Source organism: Indicator indicator, chromosome 38 (genome assembly GCF_027791375.1).
Source record: "Indicator indicator isolate 239-I01 chromosome 38, UM_Iind_1.1, whole genome shotgun sequence".
NCBI classification, from domain to species: Eukaryota; Metazoa; Chordata; class Aves; order Piciformes; family Indicatoridae; genus Indicator; species Indicator indicator.
In genome coordinates, this window is record NC_072047.1 from 173,483 (window position 1) to 196,299 (window position 22,817).

A 22,817-nucleotide genomic window follows, 5' to 3' on the forward strand; every position below is an offset into this window, starting at 1 on the left:
GCACCTGGAGCTCTTCCCCCAACCTTGGGCACCTGGAGCTCTCCCCCCCCAACCTTGGGCACCTGGAGCTCCCCATCCCAGCCTTGGGCACCTGGAGCTCCCTCCCCAGCCTGCTCCCCAAGCAGACAAGAGTCAGGTGGTTGGAGTTTTGGAAGTGGTGCCCAACCCTACCTCCCTCTGCAGCATCCTGAGTCCTGCTCACCTCATCAAGCAGGTCACCACCTGAGAGCTGAGTGAGGGAAAATGCTCACAGAAGGAGGGAAAATGCCCACAAAGGAGGGGAAAATGCCAAAAAGTAGGGAAGATGCCCATGAAGGAGGGGAAAATGCCCAGAAAAGGAGGGAAAACGTCCACAAAGGAGGGGAAAATGCCCACCAAGGAGGGAAAAGTCCAATGGAGGCTCTGAGGATGCTGAAGGGCCTGGAACATCTCTGCTATGAAGAAAGGCTGAGCCCTGGGGATGTTTAGTGTGGAGAGGAGAAGGTTGAGAGGGATCTGATCAATGCCTATCAATAGCTGAGGGGTGGGGGTCAGGATGAAGGTGCCAGGATGAAGGTGCCAGGCTCTGGTTGGTGGTACCCAGGGAGAGGACAAGGAACAAGAGGGACAAGCTGGAACCCAGGAGGCTCCACCTGAAGAGGAGGAGAAAGTTGTTTGGTGTGAGGGTGCTGGAGGGCTGGAGCAGGCTGCCCAGAGAGGTTGTGGAGTTTCCTTGTGTGAAGACTTTCCAAACCCTCCCAGATGTGTTCCTGTGTGCCCTGCCCTGGGTGATGCTGCTCTGGCAGGGGGCTTGGAGTGGATGAGCTCTGGAGGTCCCTTCCAACCCCTCCCACTCTGATTCTGGGCATTTTCCTGCTCCCTTTCTCACCATCCTCACTCTAAAGAACTTCAACTTCTTCAGGGCTTTATGATTTTCACTTCAGGGTTGTTTTTTTGTTTTTGTTTTTTGTTTTTTTTTTCCTTTTAATTGCCATTTTTGGTTAGTTTGGTTTTGCACTTGCAGCAATTGAGACATTATCTCCTCTGCTGAGAGGCTGTTGGCATCTGCCTGGGTTTTGCTCTGTCACCCACTGCTGTTTCCTGCCCCCACTTCACCACCAACGACAGCCCTTGGCCAGAGGAGGAGCTTTTATCTGAGGGTGCAGGCAGAGGTTCTGCACTCTCTGGGTTGAGGCAACTCAGCAGCAGGAAGGGAGAGGCCCAGGAACCATTGGGCAGTGTCAGTTGGCTGATAATCCCTTATCAGCCTGCAACTGCAACAAGTGTATTGCACAGGCCCAGCCAGCAAGAAGAGAGAGGATTTATCTCAGCAGGCACTGAGATGGTGCTCAGAAAGCAGCAGAATGCAAAGCAGGCTCTCAGCTGAAGAGCTCAGATTTGGCAGGCACACACACACCAAAAAAAAAAATCCTTCGTGAGATGGAAACATCTTCAACTCAGAGATTCACACAAGGGTTGGGGTTGGAAGTGATCAGCCAGTTCCAACCCCTCCTCCCCCACAGGCAGGGACACCTCTCAACCAGACTCAGCTGCTCAAGGCCTCATCCAGCCTGGCCTTGAACACCCCCAGGCAAGAGGCATCCACAGCCTCCCTGGGCAGCCTGTGCCAGACTCTCACCACCCTCACACTCAACAACTTCTTCCTCAGCTCCACTCTAACCCTGCTCTGCCTCACCTTCAAACCATTCCCCCTTGGCCTGGCTATGGACACCCTCAGCAGAAGTCTCTCTGCAGCCTTCCTGCAGGATCCCTTCAGCTATTGCAAGGCAGCTCTGAGGTCCCCCTGGAGCCTTCTCCTCTCCAGGTTGCACACCCCCAGCTCCCTCAGCCTGTGCTCACAGCAGAGCTGCTCCAGCCCTTGGAGCATCTTTGTGACCTCCTCTGGCCTCTCTCCAGCAGCTCTGTGTCCTTCTTGTGCTGGGGACAGCAGAGCTGGAGGCAGGATTGGAGGTGAGGTCTGAGCAGAGCAGAGCCCAGGGGCAGAATCCCCTCTCCTGCCCTGCTGCCCACACTCCTCTGGCTGCAGCCCAGCACACAGCTGCCTGCTGGGCTGCAGGAGGGCACTGCTGGCTCCTGGGGAGCTGCTCAGCACCCAACACCCCTAAGTCTTCTTCTTCAGAGCTGCTCTCAACCCTCTCTGCACCCAGCCTGGATTTGTGCCTGCAAGTGGCCTGACCCAGCTGCAGGACCTTGCACTGTGACCTGTTGAACCTCTTGCAGTTGCCACTGGCCCACTTCTGAAGCCTGCCAAGATCCTCCTGGATGGATTCCTTCCCTCCAGTGAGTCCACAGCACCACACAGCTTGGTGTCATCAGCAAACCTGCTGAGGATACCTGAATGCCACTGACAAAGCTGTTTAACAGCCCTGGACCCAGCAGCTCACACCTACTAGGAGAGAAGAAAGTTTTGCCAGCTGGATCCAGTGGGAACAGAAGTGACCCTGTGCAATAAAACATCCACAGACTAAGAGCTCATAGAAATCTGACTTTTAATCATGGACAATTTTACCTTCAAGTAAAATCAACTGTTTTAAATAAAATATAAATTAAGAAAGCAGAGGACTCTAAAAGAAAAAGACACTGGGCAGGGTCTAAGCCTAGCAGAAACAAAAAGCTGAGGCATGTTCCAGTTCTCTTCCACCTTACTGGAGTTTCAGGGAGATCTCTGAATGATTAGGCAACACAAATCAAAGGTTTGATGAAGTGACTTTGGCCACTCTGAGGAAATTGCTGCTAAGACAAAAGGCAAAACTCTCACAAATAATTAAAAAAAAAAAAAAAAAAAGAAAAAGAAAAACTGAGTTGAGGAGCTTGGTGGAAGCACAGCACTGGGTGCAGCTGAATTTCCTTCCCCACAGAATCAGAGAATTGTCAGGGTTGGAAGGGAGCTCAAGGCTCAGCCAGTCCCAACCCCCCTGCCATGGGCAGGGACACCTCACACCACAGCAGGTTGCTCACAGCCACCTCCAGCCTGGCTGCAAAAACCTCCAGGGATGAGGCTTCCACCACCTCCCTGGGCAACCTGTGCCAGTCTCTCACCACCCTCACAGGGCAAAACCTCTTCCTAACATCCAACCTGAATCCTCTCCTTTCCCTCACAATACTGTTTGCAGAACACAAAAGCTGACCTAAAAGGGTTGTTTTTTTTTTTCCTTCCTGAGAACCCTGCACTTTTTTCTTTCCTTGGACTTGAGGAGACTCAGAATTGAGGAGTGTCAGCAATCCTGGCCCCTGGCAAAGAAAAGAAAACCTCCTTCAGAGCCTCCTTCCTCCTCACACTCAACTCTCTGACCACACCGAGCTGAAGCTGCTGCTACTCACTGCCTGCCAGTGAGCTTCTGCTCACTCCCAGGACACACAAAAAAGTGCAATCTTCCAATTTAAAAAAAAAAAAAAAAAAGGAAAAAAGTGATTTTTGGCAGATGAAGCTTGGTGAGACTAAGCCAAGCTGACCCCCACACTCCCCTCTCTCCAAAGTCCTTCTCTGTCACACCCTCTGGGCGCAAATCTGCTTCTTCGATGCTTGAAAGGGACAAAAAGGAGGAACCCTGAGGCAAAAAAAATGGCTTTTTTTTTTTTTTGTGTGTGTGTGTGTGTTTGCAGTGAGTCCAACAAAAGCACAGCTCCATCCCAGCATCTCCTCAGGGGCCTGGCATCTTCTGTGGTGGGAGACCTTCCTCCATCCAGAGGGCAGGGGAGGAGGAGCTGCGGGGCGTGCGGCGGTGGATGCGGCGCAGGCGCAGCAGGTAGAGGAGGATGGAGAGCAGCACGACCAGGAAGCAGGCAGAGAACAGGTAGTGGTTGTAAACAAAGGAGAAGCTCCTCCAGTGTGAGTGGCTGCCACGGAAGTTCTCCTGCTGGATGTCTCTGTGAAGAACCAAAGGCAGGGCATGGGGTCGAGTGGCAAACCAAAGTTCCGCCTCTGAAGTGGCTCAGCCCCATGGGACGGAGCTCGTGTTGGACAGGAGCTCAGAGTTGTGAGGCTGGAAAGGAACCTCTGGAGATCATCTACTCAAGGGCACCCACAGCAGCTTGCCCAGGAGCACAATGGTCAGAGGGGTTGGAAGCTCTCCACACAAGGACACTCCACAACCTCTCTGGGCAGCCTGCTCCAGCCCTCCAGCACCCTCACAACAAACAACTTTCTCCTCCTCTTCACATGGAACCTCCTGGGTGCCACTTTGTGCCCCTTGTGCTGTCCCTGGGCACCAGTGAGCAGAGTCTGGCCCCAGCCTCTTGCCCCCCACAGCTCCTTTAGCTCTTGCTGAGCATTGCTCAGCTCCCCTCTGGGGCTGCTCTTCTGCAGGCTCTCAGCCCCAGGGCTCTCAGCCTTTGCTCCTCACAGAGCTGCTCCAGGCCCCTCAGCATCTTCAAGGCCCTCCACTGGACTCTCTCCAGTAGTTCTCTGTCTCTCTTGAACTGAGGAGCCCAAAATAATGCTCCAGATGTGGCCTCAGTAGGGCAGAGTTAGTGCAACAGTCTTCATAAAGGATTACTTGAGCTACCTGAAATATCATAGGATGGCTCAGGCTGAAAGGGACCTCAGGGATCATCTGCTCCAACCTCCTGCCATGGGCAGGGACAGCTCTCAGCTAGACTCAGATGCTCATGGCCTCATCCAGCCTGGCCTTGAACACCCATGGGGAGGAGGCATCCACAGCCTCCCTGAGCAGCCTGTTCCAGACTCTCACCACCCTCATCCTACTGAAGAACTTCTTCCTCAGCTCCACTCTAACCCTGCTCTGCCTCACCTTCAAACCATTCCCCCTTGGTCTGGCTCTGGACACCCTCAGCAGAAGTCCCTCTGTAGCCTTCCTGTCGGATTCTCCCAAGGCCACACTAGGAACCTCTCCTCTCCCCCTACCTCTCAGCTGCTTTGCTATCACCACACTTTTCCCCCTTCACCAAAATCCCACACTTTCCACCCAAAAGCTCTTTGCAGGCCCTGCAGGGCAGAGCTGGTACCTCAAAGGTAAAAAGCGAGTTCGGTAGAGAATGGCCCCCAGGGTCCACTGCACCTCCTTGTCATAAACCTGCAGAGCTGTTTTCAAATTGCTGTAAGTGACAGGGAAAGAGAAGCCACTGTGGAACACTTCATACATCCAGGCAGATTTAAAACACTGGTACCTAAGGGAAAGAAGAGTGGCAGAAGGTCAGAGCAGTGCTTAGAGAGAGCTCCACCAGACACGTCCTGATCACAGCTCACAGGGTGCTAGGGGTTGGAAGGGACCTCTGGAGATCATCCAGTCCAACCCCCCTGTCAGAGCAGGAGCAGAGAATCCAGCACAGGTCACACAGGAACACATCCAGATAGGGCTGGAAAGGCTCCAGAGAAGGAGACTCCACAACCTCTCTGGGCAGCTCTGTGAGCCTCACAGTGAAGAAGTTCCTCCTCATGTTGTGGTGGAACCTCCTGTGCTGGAGTTTATATCCATTACCCCTGGTCCTGTCCCAGGGTGCAGCTGAGCAGAGCCTGGCCCCTGCCTCCTGCTCCCCAGCCTTGAGACATTTATAAACAACTATTAAATCCTCTCAGTCTTCTCCTCTCCAGACTAAGCACCCCCAGGGCTCTCAGCCTCTCCTCCCCAGGCACTGCTGCAGTCCCTCAGTCATCCTTGTAGCTCTTCCTTGGACTCTCTCCAGCAGATCTCTGTCCCTCTTGAACTGAGGAGCCCAGAACTGGATGCAGTACTCCAGGTGAGGTCTCAGCAGGGCAGAGCAGAGGGGGAGGAGAACCTCCCTGGATCTGCTGGCCACACTCCTCTGAAGGCACCCCAGGACCCCAATGGCCTTCTTGGCCACCAGGGCACTCTGCTGCCCCATGGAGCAGTTATCCACCAGCCCCTGGTGGATTTTTTCCCCCTCCTCTCTTTTGATGCAGTATTGCAAGGTCCTGTTCACACCTTCCCATGATTTACTGAACTGGATGCAGTATTCCAGGTGAGGTCTCACCAGGGCAGAGCAGAGGGGGAGGAAAACCTGCTGGCCACACTCCTCTTAATGCCCCCCCCAGGATCCCATTTGCCTTCCTGGCCACCAGGGCACTCTGCTGCCCCATGGAGCAGTTGTCATCCACCAGCCCTTGGTGGATTTCTTTTCCCCCCTCCTCTCTTTTGACGGCTGATGCAATATTGAAAGGTCCTGTTCACACCTTCCCATGATTTACTGAACTGGATCATTTGGCCATCACCTTGACCTCCTCCAACCCTTGGCCCAGGTGTGGCTGAATGAAAATGTGCTGAGCAAACACACAAACCACTTACTTCAATCTGTGGAGATCAGCATGCGAGGCATAAAGCCCACGGTCAAAACGTTCCCGCAGCACAGACCACTTCGTGGCACAATAATCCTGCAGGAGAAGGGAGGGGGAATTAAAAACAAAAAAAAAACAAACAAAAAAAAAAAAGAAACCAAAACAAACAAACCAACAAAGAAGAAAGATTTCAGCCTTGCTTCTGGCCTGGAAATGAAGCACTGGATAAGATGCTGTGGAAAGAGCAAAAGCTGGAGAAGTGCAGAAGTGAGAGCTCGCCACCCCACTGCTCTGAACTCAGAGCACTGATCTCAAGGGGAGGTTCCTGCAGTGTTTTCAGGATGGTTTGGGTTGGAAGGGATCTTAAAGAGCATCCAGTTCCATGGGCAGGGACACCTCCTGCTGGACCAGGTTGCTCAAAGCCTCATCCAGGTTGGAACCTTAGGGTCCTTTCCAACCTGGCGTTCGGTGATCCAAGCTGGCTTTGAACACTGCCAGGCTTGGAGTCTCCACAGCTCAACCTCTCCCAGTGCCTCACCAGCCTCCCGGGGAAGAATTTCCTCCTAATGTCTCATCTCAATCAATCTTCCAGTCTGAAGCCATCACCTCTTTGTCCTGTCACTCCCAGCCCTTGCACAAAGTCCTTCCCCAGCTCTCCTGTAGCCCCCTTCAAACCCTGGAAGGCTGCTCTGAGGTCTCCCTGGGGCCTTCTCGACTCCAACTCTCCCAGCCTGTCTTCATAAGAGAAGTTCCCCAACCTTCATGGCCACCTCTGGACCTGCTCTAGCAGCCTTCTCTTCTCCATAAAGACCTCTAAAATCATCAAGTCCAACCTTCTACCCAGCACCACTAAACCATGTCCCAAAGGGCCACAGCCACTCTGTTTTTATTTATCTTAACCTGGTATTTGTGGTTAAATTCATCTTCAGTGGCACTCAAACTCTTTGGTCTTGTACTTGGGAGGTAAAAATAGATTGTCTCCTGTTCAGGACATGGACCAAGTAGGTCACAGTCCTCTGCTTTTTGTTGTAGCCTGACTTGAAACACACACTGATCCCTGTTCAGGGAGCTGGAGAGAGCCAGAAGGTCTCCCCTCAGCCTCCTCTTCTCCACACTGAACAGCCCCCAGGTCCCTCAGCTGCTCCTCCTCAGCCCTGTTCTCCAGACCCTTTACCAGCTTGGTTGCCCTTCTCTGGACCTGCTCCAGCTCCTCAATGTCCTTCCTGGAGTGAGAGGCCTAAGACTGAACCTAGGGTTTGAGATCCAGCCCCAGCAGTGTCCAGTCCAGGGAGACAATCCCGACCCTGCTGCTGGCCACTCCAGGCTGATCCAAGCCAGGCTGCTGGTGGCCTTCTTGGCCATGTGGGCATAACCTGGCTCATGCTGAGCAGCCAGCTGCCATCTCCAGGTCCTTTCCCACTGGGCAGCTTTCCAACCACCCTGCCTGCAGCCTGGAGCATGGCACTGGACAAGGTTTACTCCCAGGAACACTTCACCTTTGCAGCTTTAGTAAACTTAGCAGCGTCGTAATCTCCTCCCATGCGCAGCACATCCTCAGTGCAGTAGTAGAACTCTGAGAATCCATAGAATTCACTGTTCTGGAAGTGCACAGCAGGCTGGTAGACACCATTGAGAGAGGTCTGTGTCTCATTGGTCTTGTTCATGAAGGGTTGGATGAGCTCACGACAGAGCTGGAAGTCTCCTGTTCCCCGCAGGTACAGGACCTGCCCGTTCTGCTGGATTTCATCCTGAGCATCCAGGGGCAGGCAGGGATCTAGGTAGGGTGAATCAGAAGTCAGACCAGTCTGCTTGCCCAGCAGCCTGCAAGGGAGAGCAAGCACAGGAACCACATCAGGAACATCCAAGCTCTCGAGCTACAGCAGCAGCAAAAAGCTGCCTCAGCTCCAGAGACTTCAGCACGGCGTGCAGCAGGCTCTGGAAGGGAAGAGTTTGACTGAATCATGGAGTCACAGCAGGGGTTGGGTTGGAAGGGAACTTAAAGATCAGCCAGTTCCAGCCCCCTGCCACAGGCAGGGACACCTCCCACCAGCCCAGGTTGCTCAAAGCCTCATCCAGCCTGGCCTTGAGCACCTCCAAGGAGAGGGCATCCTGGGCAGCCTGTGCCAGACTCTCACCACCCTCACACTGAAGAACTTCCTCAGCTCCACTCTAACCCTGCTCTGCCTCACCTTCAAACCATTCCCCCTTGGCCTGGCTCTGGACACCCTCAGCAAAAGTCTCTCTGCAGCCTTCCTGCAGGATCCCTTCAGCTATTGCAAGGCAGCTCTGAGGTCCCCCTGGAGCCTTCTCCTCTCCAGGCTGCACACCCCCAGCTCCCTCAGCCTGTGCTCACAGCAGAGCTGCTCCAGCCCTTGGAGCATCTCTGTGGCCTCCTCTGGCCTCTCTCCAGCAGCTCTGTGTCCTTCTCCTGCTGGGGACAGCAGAGCTGGAGGCAGGATTGGAGGTGAGGTCTGAGCAGAGCAGAGCCCAGGGGCAGAATCCCCTCTCCTGCCCTGCTGCCCACACTCCTCTGGCTGCAGCCCAGCTCACAGCTGCCTGCTGGGCTGCAGGAGGGCACTGCTGGCTCCTGGGGAGCTGCTCAGCACCCAACACCCCTAAGTCTCCTTCTTCAGAGCTGCTCTCAACCCACTCCAAGAGTTCTTTGTCCTTCTTATGGTGGGGATACCAGAACTGGTGTTCAGTTAGGGGCTTAGTGAGCCTAAAGTGATGCCCAGAACCCACATCCCTGCAGCCAGCTACCTGTTCTTGAGCACTGTGCTGGCGAAGAGGCTGTCCTCGTATCTCTGCCGTGCTGCATTTCCTCCAAAGCCAAGGAAGGTGGCAACATAGACTCTGTAGATGTGCTCAGTTTGATGAGCATCACAACCCAGGTTGAACTCTGCAAGCAAATTTTTGGCTACTTCCTCCTGTAGGGACACAAGCAGTGAGATGAGATGACAGGAGCCAGAACCCAAAGATGACACAGCAGTGAGCAGCAACCAGCTGCAGCTCTTGGCTGACTCCAGTGCACATTGGACTGGGGCAACCTGCTCTAAAATTAATGCCCAGGTGAGAGCCAAACCTGAGGCCTTCACTGCTAGTCCTGCTCTAAGTCATTTCTCCATGAAGTTAAGAGGAGATTGTCCCTGCAGCTGGGTCTGGCCAATCCCAGGCACAACTTAAGGCTGGGGGCAGAGTGGGTTGAGAGCAGCCCTGAAGAAAAAGGCTTGGGGGTGTTGGGTGCTGAGCAGCTCCCCAGGAGCCAGCAGTGCCCTCCTGCAGCCCAGCAGGCAGCTGTGAGCTGGGCTGCAGCCAGAGGAGTGTGGGCAGCAGGGCAGGAGAGGGGATTCTGCCCCTGGGCTCTGCTCTGCTCAGAACCTCACCTCCAATCCTGCCTCCAGCTCTGCTGTCCCCAGCACAAGAAGGACACAGAGCTGTGGAGAGAGGCCAGAGGAGGCCACAAAGATGCTCCAAGGGCTGGAGCAGCTCTGCTGTGAGCACAGGCTGAGGGAGCTGGGGGTGTGCAGCCTGGAGAGGAGAAGGCTCCAGGGGGACCTCAGAGCTGCCTTGCAATAGCTGAAGGGATCCTGCAGGAAGGCTGCAGAGAGACTTTTGCTGAGGGTGTCCAGAGCCAGGCCAAGGGGGAATGGTTTGAGGCTGAGGCAGAGCAGGACTAGACTGGTTATGAAGGAACCTCTAGAGATATGCAGTCCAAGCCCCCTGCTCCATCAGGGCACCCACAGCAGCTTGCCCAGGACCAACATGGCCGGGGGGGGTTGGAAGCTCTCCATAGAAGGAGACTCCACAACCTCTCTGGGCAGCTCCAGGGCTCTGCCACTCTCAAAGTGAATAATTTTTACCTTATGTTTAAGTGGAACCTCCTGGGTTCCACTTTGTGCCCCTTGGCCTGTCCCTGGGCACCAGTGAGCAGAGTCTGGCCCCAGCCTCTTGCCCCCCACAGCTCCTTTAGCTCTTGCTGAGCATTGCTCAGCTCCCCTCTGGGGCTGCTCTTCTGCAGGCTCTCAGCCCCAGGGCTCTCAGCCTTTGCTCTTCCCAGAGCTGCTCCAGGCCCCTCAGCAGCTTCCCAGCCTGCCCTGGACTCTCTCCAGCACTTCCCTGTCCCTCTTGACCTGGATAGCCCAGAATTGGACCCAGGACTCCAGATGTGGCCTGGTTCTATCTCACAGAAGAGAAACACAGCACCACAGTGAATGCAAGCACACAGCACCACAGTGAATGCAAGCACACAGCACCACAGTGAATGTAACCACACAGCACCAAATGAATGCAAGCACACAGCACCACAGTGAATGCAACCACACAGCACCCAAAGTGCAACCTCTTAACTCCCACACACATTTGCATCCCTGCATGCACACAGCCACAGAATCCAGGCCCATTGAAGAAAAACCCCAACCCAGTCAGTGGCAAATGACACTGACTGAAAGCCACTCTCTGAATGCCCACGACATGTGAATTGCTCAGCTGAGGAAGGATTCTGCCAGCTTTTATCTTCCCTTCCTTTGCTTTGTGGGTTTGTTGTTTTTGTTTTTTGTTGTTGGTGTTCTTTTTGTGTGTGTTTTTTTTTTTTTTTTTTTTTTTGGCATGGGATGTAAATGAAGAAGGGCAGGACACAAAAGAAACAGGGTGGGTGGAGGGGAGAGGGAGGGGGTTGGACAAAACCTAAAACACAGAACAAGGCCAATGCATGAAAAGCAATCAATCCAAAACAGAAAAGAAGGAAGGTGCACAGATAATAACCTGCTGTGAAGAGGCAAAGCTTACACTTTTAGGGACTTCATAGGCAATCTGAGTCGACACTCCACCCATGTCCAGGATACCCACTGTCCTCTTTCTGAAGATGGCCTCCTTGTCCTCACTGCCTGGCACATGGACCTCCACAACTGCTTCATCCTCTGGAGAGAACAACAAAGCAGTGAGAAACAACCCCCTCCCCATCCTCCTCCCCTTCCTCCTCCTCCTCCTCCTCCTCCTCCTCCTCCGCAGGCGAGGCCGAAAGCAGCAGCGCCCTGCAGCCACTTAGCTCCTGGGGGGTTTTGGGGAGCAGTGCAGATTGTGGACATTTCACAGCAAAATAACAAAGCCACACAGATTCAGAGGATTGTTAGGGTTGGGAGGGACCTCAGGGATCAGCCAGTTCCAACCCCCCTGCAATGGGCAGGGAGACCTCCCACTAGAGCAGGTTGTTCAAGACTCCATCCAACCTGGAGGCTGCCCAGAGCCACATCCAGCCTGGGCTCTGGACTGAAGAGGTCTTCTGCAATGCTTTGGGAAAGGGCTGGGAGTGACAGAATCATAGAATCAGCCAGGTGGGAAGAGACCTCCAAGACCATCCAGTCCAACCTAGCACCCAGCCCTGAGCAATCAACCAGACCATGGCACTGAGTGCCTCATCCAGGCTTCTCTTGAGCACCTCCAGGGATGGGGACTCCATCACCTCCCTGGGCACCACATCCCAATGGCAAATCTCTCTCTCTGTGGAGAACTTCCTCCTCACCTCCAGCCTAGACCTCCCCTGGCACAGCTTGAGGCTGTGTCCTCTTCTTCTGCTGCTGGTAGCCTGGGAGCAGAGCCCAAACCCCACCTGGCTACAACCTCCCTTCAGGTAGTTGCAGACAGCAATGAGGTCTGCCCTGAGCCTCCTCTCCTCCAGGCTGAACACCCCCAGCTCCCTCAGCCTCTCCTCACAGGGCTGTGCCCCAGACCCCTCCCCAACCTTGTGCCCCAGACCCCTCCCCAGCCTTGTGCCCCAGACCCCTCCCCAGCCCTGTGCCCCAGACCCCTCCCCAGCCTCGTGCCCCAGACCCCTCCCCAGCCCTGTGCCCCAGACCCCTCCCCAGCCTCACCACCCTTCTCTGGACACATTCTACCACCTCAACATCTCTCTTGAACTGAGGGGCTCAGATAGGGTGAGGGGCAATGGCTTTTGAGCTGGGAGAGGGGAGATTGAGACTGGAGATTAGGAAGCAAATCTTCCTGGTGAGGCTGGGGAGACACTGGAACAGGTTGCCCAGGGATGTCCCCTCCCTGGAGGTGTTCAAGGCCAGGCTGGATGAGGCCTTGGAGCAACCTGGGCTGGTGGGAGGTGTCCCCTACCCATGGCAAGGGGTTGGAACTGGATGAGCTTTAAGATTTCTTCCAACCCAACCCATTCCATGAATCTCCACCAATTCCTGGCTCTAAAAGCACAGCAGCAACACTGACAGCAAAGCAATCATTGAACTATAGACTCCCAGACTGCTTTGGGTGGGAAGGAACCTTTGAAGCTCACCCAGCACAAGCCCTCTGCTGTCAGCAGGGACATCCCCAACCTGAGCAGGTTGCTCACAGCACCAAACAACCTGAGCTGCAATGGTGCCAGGGATGGAGCAGCTCCTACCTCTCTGCCAGGTTCTCACCACCCTCAGTTCTCTCTTCTCTCCAGCCTGAATCTCCCTCTTTCAGTTCAAACCATCCCCCCTTGGCCTGTCACAACAAGCCCTGCTCAAAAGTCTCTCCCCAGCTTTCTTCAAGCCCTGCAAGGCCACCAGAAGCTCTCCTTGGAGCCTTCTCTTCTCCAGGCTGAACAACCCCAACCCTCTCAAGCCTGGCCTCACAGCAGAGGGCTTCCAGCCCTGCCAGCATTGCTGTGGCCTCCTCTGGCTCCTCTCCAGCAGGTCCCTGTTGTAGAAATGTACTGGGGGTGCTCCCTAAGATCCAGCTCCCAGTCCAGATACTCACCATCATCTGTATGTTCAAATCTTCCAAGCACAAAGTTGATGCCAATCCATGCATAAACTCCTGTGTGGTTAAGAAAAGAGATTGGAGCACTTCAGGCAGACCTGACACACAGCATCTTGAAAACAAAGAGGATCTTCTGCACAGGAGGGAAGATGATCACTGCTCATCTCTCATTATATAAACCTCTTAGAAGTGCAAAAGATTCCTGACCAGTTCTTCTCAGCCTTCTCTGCCAAGTGATATCAATCCCAATTCAATACATTAATGCAGAAGTGATTTTGAAGGGATTTAAAGCACTGTGGAAAGAGGCTTAGGGGTGCTGGGTGCTGAGCAGCTCCCCAGGAGCCAGCAGTGCCCTCCTGCAGCCCAGCAGGCAGCTGTGAGCTGGGCTGCAGCCAGAGGAGTGTGGGCAGCAGGGCAGGAGAGGGGATTCTGCCCCTGGGCTCTGCTCTGCTCAGACCTCACCTCCAATCCTGCCTCCAGCTCTGCTGTCCCCAGCACAAGAAGGACACAGAGCTGCTGGAGAGAGGCCAGAGGAGGCCACAAAGATGCTCCAAGGGCTGGAGCAGCTCTGCTGTGAGCACAGGCTGAGGGAGCTGGGGGTGTGCAGCCTGGAGAGGAGAAGGCTCCAGGGGGACCTCAGAGCTGCCTTGCAATAGCTGAAGGGATCCTGCAGGAAGGCTGCAGAGAGACTTTTGCTGAGGGTGTCTAGAGCCAGGCCAAGGGGGAATGGTTTGAAGGTGAGGCAGAGCAGGGTTAGAGTGGAGCTGAGGAAGAAGTTGTTGAGTGTGAGGGTGGTGAGAGTCTGGCACAGGCTGCCCAGGATGCCCTCTCCTTGGAGGTGCTCAAGGCCAGGCTGGATGAAGCTTTGAGCAGCCTGGGCTGGTGGGAGGTGTCCCTGCCTGTGGCAGGGGGCTGGAACTGGCTGATCTTTAAGTTCCCTTCCAACCCAACCCATGGGACAGGCTGCCCAGGGAGGCTGTGGCTGCCTCCTGCCTTGGGGTGCTCAAGGCCAGGCTGGACGAGGCCATGAGCAGCTGAGTCTAGCTGAGAGGTGTCCCTGGGCATGGTGGGGAAATAGGAGCAGATGATCTCTGAGATCCCTTCCAACCTGAGCCACTCCATGGGTCTGTGATTTTAAGTCTCTCAGCAAGCTGATCACATCAAGCCATGGCTCCTTCAGAAACCATTTCTCCCTGCCCTGTTTCTCCCATCAAGCCCTTGTGCTTCATTCTTACCCCTCCCTCCCCAAAAGCAGAGAAAATGAACCACAATTCCTGCTAAACTTTCACTGCTGATTAGAACACATTTAGAAGGGGGTCAGAAGATCACAGCAGACGATCTCCTGTTGCTGCTGAGGGCCAAGCTCTCAATCAAAGCAGGGTTTTAAAAAGCATTTAAAAAAAATTAATAAAAAAAAAAAAAAAGAATTAAAATCAATAAACGATTCCAAGCTGCATTATGAAAGCAATAAACATCCCCAAGGGAATCTGAATGGAGCTCACCTTCCTGCTTCCCTGAAATCACCTCTGCGTGGGAGTCTGAGAAGAGGAAATCAAACTGCACGGGGATATCAGTGAGCAGATCTTCCAGGATTGCCTTCTGCTGGCTGCCCAAGAAGCACATTTTGCACAGTTAAAAAAGACAAAAAAAAACCAAAACCAAAACCAAAACAAAAAAAAAAAACCAAAAAAAAAAAAACAAAAACAAAAAACCACCCAAAGAAAAACCCTGAACAAACAGTCAGGCAGGGCAGGATTGGGGTGGGAAAGGCTGAAAAAGAAAAAGAGAGGAAATCACCTTTCTGGCAGAATCCTCATCCCTGCAGTACAGAGGATGTAGAGAGGAGTCTCCTTGTGCTTTGCACGTGGCACATGTTCAGCAGCAAAGCTGAGAAGGGGGGAAATGTAATCACTGACCTTTGCTGGAGAGCTGGCAAACTCTGAGATGCCTGCAGAAAGGGAGAAGGAAGAAGAGGAGGAGGAGGAGGAGAGGGAAGCAACTCAGCTTGGCAGCTGGGAAAAATCTGGATAACCAACAGAAGCCAAAGGCAAAGCCAGGGAATCACTACAGAGATGAAGCTCAGCTTGGGTCATCCTCTAAGCAAGACACAAAGCCCTGTGCCAGGTGGATCATGCCCAGAGCTGCTTCAGAGGGCTTCACAGGGAGCCAATTATTTAGTCACTGAAAAAAAAGAACAAACAAACTCAACCAGCAGCTGTCTTAGGCCATGGAGAGTCCTCTCCCCTTCCACACAGAAATCTGCCAGTGTCCTGTCTCAGGCTTTCAAACTGACCACAGCTGGCTGCAATCCAAACCCAAAGAGACCTGGAGAAGCACAACACTGAAAACTCAAAAGGCTCCTTTACCCAGACACCTGGAAAACATGGGGGGTTGGAAAAGCCCAAGTTAGGATAGGTGACTGTCTACAAAACCACCCCTGAAGCTCCCCTCTCTCCAGAAAGCCACCCCTGAGGTCCCTCTCTGTCCAGAAAACCACACAGGAAGTTCACCTCTGTCCAGAAAACCACACAGGAGGTTCACCTCTGTCCAGAAAACCATCCCTGAGGTCCTTCTCTGTCCAGCAAATCACTCCTGAGGTTCCCCTCTGTCCAGAAAACCACCCAGGAGGTCCCTCTCTGTCCAGAAAACCATTCCTGAGGTCCTTCTCTGTCCGGAAAAATCACTCCTGAGGTTCCCCTCTGTCTAGAAAAACCACCCAGGAGGTCCCTCTCTATCCAGAAAAATCACTCCTGACGTTCCCCTCTGCCCAGAAAGCCACCCAGAAGGTTCCCCTCTGTCCAGAGAGCCACCCAGAAGGTTCCTCTCTATTCAGAAAACCACCCAGGAAGGTTCCTCTCTGTCCAGAGAGCCACCCAGGAGATTCCTCTCTGTCCAGAGAGCCACCCAAAAGGTTCCTCTCTGCCCAGAAGACCACCCAGGAGGTTCCTCTCTGCCCAGAAGACCACCCAGGAGGTTCCTCTCTGCCCAGAAAACCACCCAGGAGGTTCCTCTCTGCCCAGAAGACCACCCAGAAGGTTCCCTTCTGTCCAGAAGACCACCCAGGAGGTTCCTCTCTGCCCAGAAAACCACCCAGAAGGTTCCTCTCTGCCCAGAAAACCACCCAGGAGGTTCCTCTCTGCCCAGAAGACCACCCAGAAGGTTCCTCTCTGTCCAGAGAGCCACCCAGGAGGTTCCTCTCTGTCCTGGAAACCACCCAGGAGGTTCCTCTCTGTCCTGGAAACCACCCAGGAGGTTCCTCTCTGCCCAGAAAACCACCCAGAAGGTTCCCCTCTGTCCAGAGAGCCACCCATGAGATTCCTCTCTGTCCAGAAAACCACCCAGAAGGTTCCCCTCTGTCCAGAGAGCCACCCAGGAGGTTCCTCTCTGTCCTGGAAACCACCCAGGAGGTTCCCCTCTGTCCAGAGAGCCACCCAGGAGGTTCCTCTCTCTCCAGGAAACCACCCAGAAGGTTCCCCTCTGTCCAGAGAGCCACCCAGGAGGTTCCTCTCTCTCCAGGAAACCACCCAGAAGGTTCCCCTCTGTCCAGAAAACCACCCAGAAGGTTCCTTTCTGCCCAGAAAACCACCCAGAAGGTTCCTTTCTGCCCAGAAAACCACCCAGAAGGTTCCTCTCTGTCCAGAAGACCACCCAGAAGGTTCCCCTCTGTCCAGAGAGCCACCCAGGAGGTTCCTCTCTCTCCAGGAAGCCACCCAGGAGGTTCCTCTCTGTCCAGAAAACCACCCAGGAGGTTCCTCTCTGTCCAGAAAACCAGCCAGGAGGTTCCCCTCTACATGAAACCCACCCCTGAGGTCCCTCTCTGCCCAGAGAGCCACCCAGGAGGTTCCTGTGTGTCCAGAAAGCCAGCCCTGAGGTTGCCCTCTGTCCAGTACCTGGTTTAATTTTCATCACCACTGGTTTCCTGCTCTTGTCCCTCATCTGTTTGATGTCCAGCAGGTCATGGGGATTGCCATTATGCCTGGGCCAACAGTACACAAAGATCCTGGAGCCACTGCTCCCACAGTCCACAACAATGCCATAGTTGAGATTGGGGTTGCTGGTGTCTGTGGCTTCTGTGTCAGTTACTCTGGCAAGGTACCTGGAAGAGAACTAAAGCTTACTGAAGGGGCAGGGGAATGCCACAGGGAAGCTTTCCCCCACGTCAGCTTCAAACCCAGGAACCTCCCCCCCCCCAGAGCTGTCACTGCTGTGACAAGAAAAAAAAAAAAGATCCTGAAGTGTCCCCTGCTAAGGACTCAATCCCCACAATAAAACATCAAAACTAACCTGCAAAAGAATTTTGTTGCACACTGGGATGAGGCCAGGCTGAGAGAGTTGGGGATGCTCAGTCTGGAGAAGAGAAGGCTCCAGGGAGACCTTCTGGTGGCCACTCAGGGTTTAAAGAGGCTGCTCAGAAAGCTGGGGATAGACTTTTGGAGCAGAGCCTCTTGTGACAGGACAAGAATGGAGAAGAGAAGGCTCCAGGGAGACCTTCTGGTGGCCACTCAGGACTTAAAGAGGCTGCTCAGAAAGCTGGGGATAGACTTTTGGAGCAGAGCCTCTTGTGACAGGACAAGAATGGAGAAGAGAAGGCTCCAGGGAGACCTTCTGGTGGCCACTCAGGACTTAAAGAGGCTGCTCAGAAAGCTGGGGATAGACTTTTGGAGCAGAGCCTCTTGTGACAGGACAAGAATGGAGAAGAGAAGGCTCCAGGGAGACCTTCTGGTGGCCACTCAGGGTTTAAAGAGGCTGCTCAGAAAGCTGGGGATAGACTTTTGGAGCAGAGCCTCTTGTGACAGGACAAGAATGGAGAAGAGAAGGCTCCAAGGAGACCTTCTGGTGGCCACTCAGGGTTTAAAGAGGCTGCTCAGAAAGCTGGGGACAGGCTTGGAGCAGAGCCTCTTGTGACAGGACAATAATGGAGAAGAGAAGGCTCCAGGGAGACCTTCTGGTGGCCACTCAGGGTTTAAAGAGGCTGCTCAGAAAGCTGGGGATAGACTTTTGGAGCAGAGCCTCTTGTGACAGGACAAGAATGGAGAAGAGAAGGCTCCAGAGAGACCTTCTGGTGGCCACTCAGGACTTAAAGAGGCTGCTCAGAAAGCTGGGGACAAACTTTTGGAGCAGAGCCTCTTGTGACAGGACAAGAATGGAGAAGAGAAGGCTCCAGGGAGACCTTCTGGTGGCCACTCAGGACTTAAAGAGGCTGCTCAGAAAGCTGGGGATAGACTTTTGGAGCAGAGCCTCTTGTGACAGGACAAGAATGGAGAAGAGAAGGCTCCAGAGAGACCTTCTGGTGGCCACTCAGGACTTAAAGAGGCTGCTCAGAAAGCTGGGGACTAACTTTTGGAGCAGAGCCTCTTGTGACAGGACAAGAATGGAGAAGAGAAGGCTCCAGGGAGACCTTCTGGTGGCCATTCAGGACTTAAAGAGGCTGCTCAGAAAGCTGGGGATAGACTCTTGGAGCAGAGCCTCTTGTGACAGGACAAGAATGGAGAAGAGAAGGCTCCAGAGAGACCTTCTGGTGGCCACTCAGGACTTAAAGAGGCTGCTCAGAAAGCTGGGGACAAACTTTTGGAGCAGAGCCTCTTGTGACAGGACAAGAATGGAGAAGAGAAGGCTCCAGGGAGACCTTCTGGTGGCCACTCAGGACTTAAAGAGGCTGCTCAGAAAGCTGGGGATAGACTTTTGGAGCAGAGCCTCTTGTGACAGGACAAGAATGGAGAAGAGAAGGCTCCAGGGAGACCTTCTGGTGGCCACTCAGGACTTAAAGAGGCTGCTCAGAAAGCTGGGGATAGACTTTTGGAGCAGAGCCTCTTGTGACAGGACAAGAATGGAGAAGAGAAGGCTCCAGAGAGACCTTCTGGTGGCCACTCAGGACTTAAAGAGGCTGCTCAGAAAGCTGGGGATAGACTCTTGGAGCAGAGCCTCTTGTGACAGGACAAGAATGGAGAAGAGAAGGCACCAAGGAGACCTTCTGGTGGCCACTCAGGACTTAAAGAGGCTGCTCAGAAAGCTGGGGATAGACTTTTGGAGCAGAGCCTCTTGTGACAGGACAAGAATGGAGAAGAGAAGGCTCCAGAGAGACCTTCTGGTGGCCATTCAGGACTTAAAGAGGCTGCTCAGAAAGCTGGGGATAGACTTTTGGAGCAGAGCCTCTTGTGACAGGACAAGAATGGAGAAGAGAAGGCTCCAGGGAGACCTTCTGGTGGCCACTCAGGACTTAAAGAGGCTGCTCAGAAAGCTGGGGACAGGCTTGGAGCAGAGCCTCTTGTGACAGGACAAGAATGGAGAAGAGAAGGCTCCAGAGAGACCTTCTGGTGGCCACTCAGGACTTAAAGAGGCTGCTCAGAAAGCTGGGGATAGACTCTTGGAGCAGAGCCTCTTGTGACAGGACAAGAATGGAGAAGAGAAGGCTCCAGGGAGACCTTCTGGTGGCCATTCAGGACTTAAAGAGGCTGCTCAGAAAGCTGGGGATAGACTCTTGGAGCAGAGCCTCTTGTGACAGGACAAGAATGGAGAAGAGAAGGCTCCAAGGAGACCTTCTGGTGGCCACTCAGGACTTAAAGAGGCTGCTCAGAAAGCTGGGGATAGACTTTTGGAGCAGAGCCTCTTGTGACAGGACAAGGTAGGGGAGGGTTTGGATTAGAAAAGGGAGATTTGGAGTGCAGAGAAGGAAGGAAGGGAGGTGGTGAGAGCCTGGCCCAGGCTGCCCAGAGAAGTAGGAGCTGCCCCATCCCTGGAACCACCCCAGGTCAGGTTGGTTGTGAGCAACCTGCTCTAGTTGGGGATGTCCCTGCTGGCTGCAGGGGGTTAGACTGGATGAGCTTGAAAGGTCCCTTCCCACCTACAGCATTCCATGATTTCTGTGCCTGTTGTTTGACTGAGCTGCTGCAGATACACAAGATAAGATAATCTAAACCTGAATTCTTGAGATATTAAAAGCAGCTTAGGTCAGGATGTTCCACTCCTACATTTGCACAGAATGGGAGGGGTTGGAAGGGACCTCTGGAGATCATCCAGTCCAAGCCCCCTGCCAGAGCAGGATCACTCAGGGCAGGGCACACATCCAGGTGGGTTTTGAACGTCTCCAGAGGAGACTTCACAACTTCTCTGGGCAGCTGCTCCAGCTCTACAGCACCCTCACAATGAAAAAGTTTTCCCTTATGATCTCATGGAACCTCCTCTGCTCCAGCTTGCCCCCAGTGCCCCTTGTGCTGTCCTTGGCCATCCCTGAGCAGAGCCTGGCTCCAGCCCTGCACAGCTTTATCCCCAGCAATGGGGGCAGCCCTCAGGCTCCTCTGCTCCAAGCTCCAAAGCTCCCTCAGCCTGGCCTCAGCAGGGAGATGTTCCTCTGGCTCTGCACTGGACTCTCTCAAGCATTTCCCTGAGCTCCTTCTTGAACTGAGGGGCCCAGAACTGGACACAGCATTCCAGATGTGGCCTCAGCAGAGCAGCACAGAAGGGGAGGAGAACCTTCTCTGGACCTACCAACCACAGCTCTCCTAACCCCCCCCTGTCTTTTACAGACAGGAGCTGTGAGGGTTTTCTCTTTTGCTCCCCAAACTACCTTTCATTCCCCTCCACAAGACCCTTTCCAGCTCCCTCACCTGTGGAGCCTTTTGTCCCTGTAGGCACGCCCATACTTGTTCCTGATGAGCACCAGGGAATAGTAAAGCAGAGAGACAGCAGCAGCCAGAATTCCTACCACCAGGATCTGCCTCAAAGTGGTGTTGAGGACACGTGGGCAGCCCACTGGAGAGATGCTGAAGTGCCAGGAAGCAGGAAGCAAACACGAGATGCTGATCCTAAAAATTCAAAAAGAGGATAATCTGCTTTAACAATTGACTTTATTACCCACCCCTTCCCCCCCAGAAAAAAAAGCAAAACATATTCCAGACCCCAACAGATTCTTGTAGCTTGCTCTGCTCAAGCTTTGCTTTGCCCATTCCCTGGCTTGAGGGTACTCAAGACATTTTTCCCATCTCTGAGTTCATCATCAGCCATGAATTTATCATTAGCTTGCCTGGCAGCTCCTTTGGGATTCTTTTTTTTCTCCCCACTTTGGCATTCTTTTTTTTCTCCCCACTTTGGCATTCTTTCTTTCTTTTCTCCCCACTTTGGCATTCTTTCTTTCTTTTCTCCCCACTTTGGCATTCTTTCTTTCTTTTCTCCCCACTTTGGCATTCTTTCTTTCTTTTCTCCCCACTTTGGCATTCTTTTTTTTCTCCCCACTTTGGCATTCTTTTTTTTCTCCCCACTTTGGCATTCTTTTTTTTTCTCCCCACTTTGGCATTCTTTTTTTTCTCCCCACTTTGGCATTCTTTTTTTTCTCCCCACTTTGGCATTCTTTTTTTTCTCCCCACTTTGGCATTCTTTTTTTTCTCCCCACTTTGGCATTCTTTTTTTTCTCCCCACTTTGGCATTCTTTTTTTTCTCCCCACTTTGGCATTCTTTTTTTTCTCCCCACTTTGGCATTCTTTTTTTTCTCCCCACTTTGGCATTCTTTTTTTTCTCCCCACTTTGGCATTCTTTTTTTTCTCCCCACTTTGGCATTCTTTTTTTCTCCCCACTTTGGCATTCTTTTTTTCTCCCCACTTTGGCATTCTTACCTCCCCATTTTGGGTGTGACCAGCAGACAGAAAGCCCAGCTGGTGTTTCAAACATCAGCCAGTCACCTCAGCCTGACAAGGCACATCAACCTTTCTCAAAGCCATGGCTCTTCTGTTCCTGAATGAAAAAGAAACCAGAGATGACAGCAGTGTGAAGAGCACTAGCAGCAGGTCCTTCCCCTCTGCTCTGTGAGGCCACATTTGGAGTGCTAGGTCCAGCCTGAGGCTCCCCAGGACAAGAAATACACAGAGGGAGTTCAGTGTAGGGCTACCAAGATGATAAAGGTGCTGAAGTGTCTCTCAGATGATCAGAGGATTGTTTAAGTGGAGAGGAGACAGCAATCCTGAATGCACAGAGATATCTGAATGTAAAGAAGGAAGTGAACTCTCCTCTCAGTGGTGCCCAGTGACAAGGGGCATGAGGTACAAACTACAGGAAATTCATGGAATCACAGAATCATTTTGGTTGGAAAAGCTCTTTAAGATCAACCTTTAAACCCAGCACTGCCAGAGCACCACTAAACCATGGCCCTCAGCACCACATCTACACAGCTTTGAAACCCTTCAAGGGATGGGGACTCCAGCACTGTCCTGGGCAACCTGAGCCAGGCCTTGACAACCCTCAAGGGGAAGAAATTGTTCCACGTGTCCAACCTAAACCTCTCCTGGTGCAACCTCAGGCCATTTTCTGGCAAGATCTGTCAGGTTCCAGCTGAGCAGGACACTTAGTGAACAGAAAATGCCCCCATGAGGGTGGAGGGACACTGGAACTGGTCGCTCTGGGAGGCTCTGTAGCATCTCCATCCTCAGAGACATTCAAAGCCTGTTTGGATGCTGACCTGGGCATCCTGCTCAGGCTGACTCTGCCTGCAGCACAGCTGCTCACTCCTCTGCTCAGGGAGATGAAAGGAAGTCAGGCACAGACAGCAGCACAAGCTTTCTGTAAGCAGAGCATCTTTATCTCTGCTACCACCTGCAAAGCCTGCCCCCATAATGGAAAGCTTCCAGATGCTATATAGCTGCAGCATCACTTAAAAGAAAAGATCACTACACAAATGCCGACACTTCAGGCCGGGTCAGGACTTTCACTCTTTTTCCACCCCCTCCAGCTGGCCTCACAGCCCTTCCACACACGCCCCATCCTTACGAAACCACCTGCCCGAGGTGCCACGAATTCCCCGCGCGGCTGCCAAACCGCAGCCGCCCACTCCCGC

General features: G+C 53.3%; 1 protein-coding gene across 2 annotated transcripts; it reads right to left on the reverse strand.

Moving 5' to 3' along the window:
* Positions 1-3,389: 3,389 nt before the first annotated feature.
* On the reverse strand, positions 3,390-21,688 carry ENTPD4 (ectonucleoside triphosphate diphosphohydrolase 4). Of its 2 annotated transcripts, none has more exons than XM_054396721.1 (12): positions 21,604-21,688; positions 20,602-20,799; positions 16,888-17,093; positions 14,795-14,945; positions 14,500-14,603; positions 12,995-13,054; positions 11,039-11,169; positions 9,014-9,180; positions 7,750-8,074; positions 6,264-6,349; positions 4,966-5,127; positions 3,390-3,867 (listed from the first exon to the last, which is right to left on the reverse strand). In XM_054396721.1, exons 1-12 carry the CDS (start codon positions 21,609-21,611, stop codon positions 3,642-3,644), a joined length of 1,824 nt encoding a protein of 607 aa, XP_054252696.1. In that variant the 5' UTR covers positions 21,612-21,688; the 3' UTR covers positions 3,390-3,641. The 2 variants fall into 2 exon arrangements, with proteins under 2 accessions (XP_054252696.1, XP_054252694.1); XM_054396719.1 differs by having other exon boundaries at positions 11,015-11,169.
* Positions 21,689-22,817: the final 1,129 nt, after the last annotated feature.